This window comes from Rhagoletis pomonella, unplaced genomic scaffold (genome assembly GCF_013731165.1).
Source record: "Rhagoletis pomonella isolate Grant_MI unplaced genomic scaffold, Rhpom_1.0 Rhpom_scaffold_00005, whole genome shotgun sequence".
In the NCBI taxonomy this organism is placed as follows: Eukaryota; Metazoa; Arthropoda; class Insecta; order Diptera; family Tephritidae; genus Rhagoletis; species Rhagoletis pomonella.
Genome location: NW_023458559.1, coordinates 82,296,626 through 82,301,178, shown reverse-complemented (window position 1 = coordinate 82,301,178; position 4,553 = coordinate 82,296,626). Strand labels below are relative to the sequence as shown.

Here is a 4,553-nt window from a genome sequence, read left to right as displayed (position 1 = left end):
CCAAGATTAGAGCGCAATAAGACAGTATATCTTTGTAAGTATTGTTTTGCACTGCTATAACGTTGTTAAAGAAAAACTTGCCATTTTATTTCCATATGGAAGACCAAATACTACAGCTATCAACTTTTTTTTTTCAACCATTGGATATACTTTGAATAATTTTTTTTTATAATTATGTACATATAACGTTTTTGATTGGTTTGAAACTATTTTTTATGTCTATGTAGTTTAAACACCTAAGCATTTTTTATACGCAGTCTTTTCGCATGTGTGCATTGTTCAATTATAACCCAATGGTTTTTTTTTGCCCTAGAGTCCTCAATATTTGACAGCAAGAAAACATTTACCTTAAATTATATTTGTTAAACGGTTCTCACACCTCTGTACTGTGCGTTTGTATTCGAACCTTTTTTACACTATTACTGCGATGCATAGGCGGTGAACTACCAGATCCTGAGAAGCCCGGATTTTGGATACCCAACGCAGGATCTCGAGGAGGACGCGGTTTCTTCAAGCTGGAACGGAGTGGTGAACGTGTTACTGATTCCATTGTCGAGCCGTTTGAAACGCTGGTCATAGTAGTAGACATGGATGCCACACTACCTCCGTTACGTATACTGCTATAAGGCTTTCCAGATGCATCAGTGACAGAAACTCCTAAAATATAAATAAACATGCAAGTTATTTTAGCTTGCCAGATACAGTGTACGTTAAGCAGAGTGACCCAATCCGATTTCTAAGCTAAAGACAATAGCTAGGGGAGAAATTGGTCTACATGACTTCAGTAAACTTGTGAATCACTTTTCGCATTATTGAAGTACCACAACCTCTGCTAGAAATAGTCCTTTCATCAATTAGATACTAAAATTTGAATCCTTTCAGTTCCTATTGTGTTTAACATCAGAATGGTCTGAAAATTCTTAGTGTATAGAATGTGTCCGCAAATAAATTAGTGAGAGCGCTTCAGGCCGCTCATTCCATATTATCGATTTAGATGATGATCATATCACAGACGCGGACGTCGCAAATTTGTGTGCTGTTAAGTCATCATTAACTTTGGCTGTTTGGTTTTTACTGTAAAATTGTTAGGGCTGTTAGCTTATCTATTAACGATTTATCTATAGTTTAAAATAGATACGTTTACGGCCCTTAATATGCTAAATTTGTTAAATGGCCCATCAAGTCGATTGACCGTGTATGTTCCCACGACAGTCGGGTCTACGTAACCGGAACGACCCAGATTTATATCTGGCCAAGGACTGTCACTACAGCAACACTCCCCAAAAAGTCTTTGGGGAATTTGTATGCTGCTACAACAACAACAACAACCGTATATGTTCTTGTGGTGTATGTACCAGCTGCTGGTGCGACTTCAAAAACTAAGTATTTGAAATATTTATGATTGTACCAGCATGCTGGTGTCGTGAGTGGTGAAATTAGCTCAATTTTCTAAGTAAAAAGTATTTTGGCGGAAATTTCTTTCACTATATGAGTCAAAGCCGTGTTTGTGGAAAGATTAAGTTCACGATTAAGATTAAGTTCAGTTGTGAATAAAAAAACAAAAACAATGTTTAACAAAATGGTAGAAAGATTATGAAATTTCGGCTCTATTCATTTCGATCTTTCCTCGACCTCATTTGTAAAGAAATAAATATTTTACCAGCATGCTAGTAAGTTTAAAAAAAAATCTCTCTCAGCTCTCTTGACCGGAAAATCTGCGATGACGTCATATTCACGTTACTCTCCCGAATTTCACATCAATCTTGAATTCTATCGGTCTTGGGTACAATCACTTGATGGAGCCAGCAAGCTGGTATATGTTTCCCCTTTTATACAAAAATGTTTTTGGGTGGATAAAATATTAGCTTTTTCCAGAGTTCATTGTTTTTCTATACCACTATTTATTGAAAATGTTTGCGTGTATACTTATATATGTATATGCAAGTAAAAAATTTTAGCTTCCATTTTTAGCCACAACGACTTTTTTAGCTCTTTTTTAGCCCCTTTTTTAGAGGAATTTGGCTACCACTAAAAATTATTCGCGGCAACACTGCTGCGTATAGCTCTCGCTGTCAGACGCACAACAGACGAATTCTCCTACCAACCTCTTTTCTGTTTGACATAATCTTCGGTACTGTCGATTATCCAATACTATTAGGTAAAAATAATTTCAGCGTTCCTTGCAGAATGTTACGACAATTTGATGGTATTTTATGTTGTCATCAGTAAGACTGTATATATATTTTATGCCCCGGTTAATAGAACTCTCGTTGAATTGAATAAGCTCTTTGCTTGTTGAGACCTTGACCTCTCAGCCACTAAACCTGGTTTTAATTCCCACGTAAAATCATTATTGAGTAAAGATCGTGCCCTTTAACACCTGCTATTATGTATTGTAATAATATTACTTTTAACTTTACCTATGCTGCTTAGTCTGTAAGAATTGCAAATTCATAGACAAAGCGAAAAAAATAAATAAATATCAATCTGCAGTTGTAACCTATTTTTTCACAAATTTTATTTTCACTTCGGCAAAATGACGATTAGCAGTTTTCAAACCAGGAATTGCGTCACCCTGATTTGGGTCGAAAGTGTTTCATTTCTGAAATCATGAAAATAAATTTCTTCCCTTGTCATTGTCTCTAGCCTCAAAATCGACTTTGATGTCCCTGCTTAATGTACATACATACATATATTCAAATTTAATTCCAAAAAGTCTACCATTTCTTGAGCGTGGTTCTTTGTAGCCAGGATTGTTATATGTCGTTGCGCTGGCCGGTGATGTTGCATCCACAATCATAGTGGGGTCTCCGCCTGGGCGACGTGAAAAAAGAACATCGTAGAGTGCAACAAGAAAAAGTCCAATCGTTAAAACTATAACCACAATCTGAAAAATACGTTTTGTTTTTTTATTTCAGCAGAGATGTAATTGCCTTTTTACAAACGAAAGTTAATTTAAAATTAAAACCCAATGCAGTATGTATAAAGGCCTTAAAACTTGAGCTCGCTCAGTTATAGAAAGTATGAGAATCGGAAATGTTTTAATGAATTGTTGCAAACACACTTTAAGTTTGATACTTTTGACCCAGATTTTAAGTTCTTTGGGCGGGTTGTTAAATAATGATTTGTTAAATCTTCGTGGCTTTGTGAGACTGCCAAAAATTTTTTTTATACATACTCATTTACTTTAATAGTGTCATAACTCAAAAAAGCAACACTCGAAGTAAGCGGCTTTAAGGTTTTGAATTTGCATACATACGTATACTCCCATAGTAAAAATGTATACGTATTTTGTTCTAGGGAGATACAGGGTGTGTTCGAGCTAGGTAATAATTACCTCAATATTGCAGCCTTGTTGCTTTCTTGTTGCTCAATACTGAAATTTTTCTGCAGTACTACAGAAATTGCGCCGTAAAAATGTTTATGTTGCTTTTGATTTTCCAGTGATGAGCAACTGATTCGTCAAAATTTCGTTCCTCGAACGCTTGATATTGGCAGAACCACACTGCCGCATTAATTGCAGCTCGAATACACCCGCAATGGAATTGAGGTAGCGGTAATTTCTGCATACTTAACTCAATTTTTGTATTTTTTGAATTATGAAACTATTGAAGGAAATGGGCGATATGTACTACATACATATATACAATATTTATATGTAAATACAAAAAAAAAATTAGCCTCCGTACATTTTTTAAGGGTGCATTTCTTTATTCATTCTGAACGTTTGGAATAAACTTTTTTGTTTATTTATTCTTTAGAACGTTCCTGATGATATGTTGACGTATATTTCAAACGCATTCTGTTTATTGCGGCTGTGAAATGGGATTATCCGGAATGTATAAAGAAAGGGTGCGTTCCAAAACGTCAAAATACAAAGCATCAGTCTCTTTTATTTCTAAGCCACACTAGAAGAAAAAGCCTAACTTGCGCAACCTGGTAGAAAACTAGCATCTAGTTGTCGTTTCGCACATTTGGCATTAAAATCTACTGAGGTCTAGAAATAAAAGAGACTGATGCTTTGTATTTTGACGTTTTGGAATTCACCCAAACGCAGCCTAAATGTTTGCCTTACACCTCCTTCGAATTGTAGAGGCCACATCTACACGCACGGCGTACTTACCTGCAAATAAAATGATATACCACGAGATATTCTAAATCCATATTTTTCCGACTCATCGATTTGCAGGGCGAACATTATTGTTGCGATTGTCGCCAACAAACCTGTAAACAAAATTTCTGAAATACATATTCTCTAAAAGTAGGGTTATCCACTTACATGAAATCAGCGCCAAGATCATCTTAAATATCACCAATGTTGTGTATCGCATTACAACTTTTTCTCGAGAAGATATCATCGCTATTTGTATTATTGATAAAATGCAGAAGATTCCTAAAGTCGCCGAGCTCATTATGGCTAATAACCCACTTACATTGGCGGCAGCTGAAGAGAAACAGAATAGAGTGTGATTTTGCATTCCTTCTCCAATAGGACTTATACTGCAAATACTTACTGGAAAGTCGAAATTTCGAAACATCGTTGCCACATTTTT

At 35.7% G+C, this 4,553-nt stretch overlaps 1 protein-coding gene across 5 annotated transcripts in view; it reads right to left on the bottom strand.

The window, feature by feature from the left end:
* Positions 1-297: 297 nt before the first annotated feature.
* LOC118739704 overlaps positions 298-4,553 on the bottom strand; it is a 26,507-nt gene continuing 22,251 nt past the window's right edge. For all 5 annotated transcript variants that reach the window (XM_036471208.1, XM_036471204.1, XM_036471207.1 and 2 more), the window contains exons 5-9: positions 4,515-4,553; positions 4,280-4,444; positions 4,124-4,224; positions 2,722-2,887; positions 298-657 (exon numbers count right to left, since the gene is read on the bottom strand). In XM_036471208.1, the coding sequence (XP_036327101.1) occupies positions 374-657; positions 2,722-2,887; positions 4,124-4,224; positions 4,280-4,444; positions 4,515-4,553 (755 nt within the window). In that variant the 3' untranslated portion in view covers positions 298-373. The remainder of the gene's footprint in view (positions 658-2,721; positions 2,888-4,123; positions 4,225-4,279; positions 4,445-4,514) is intronic.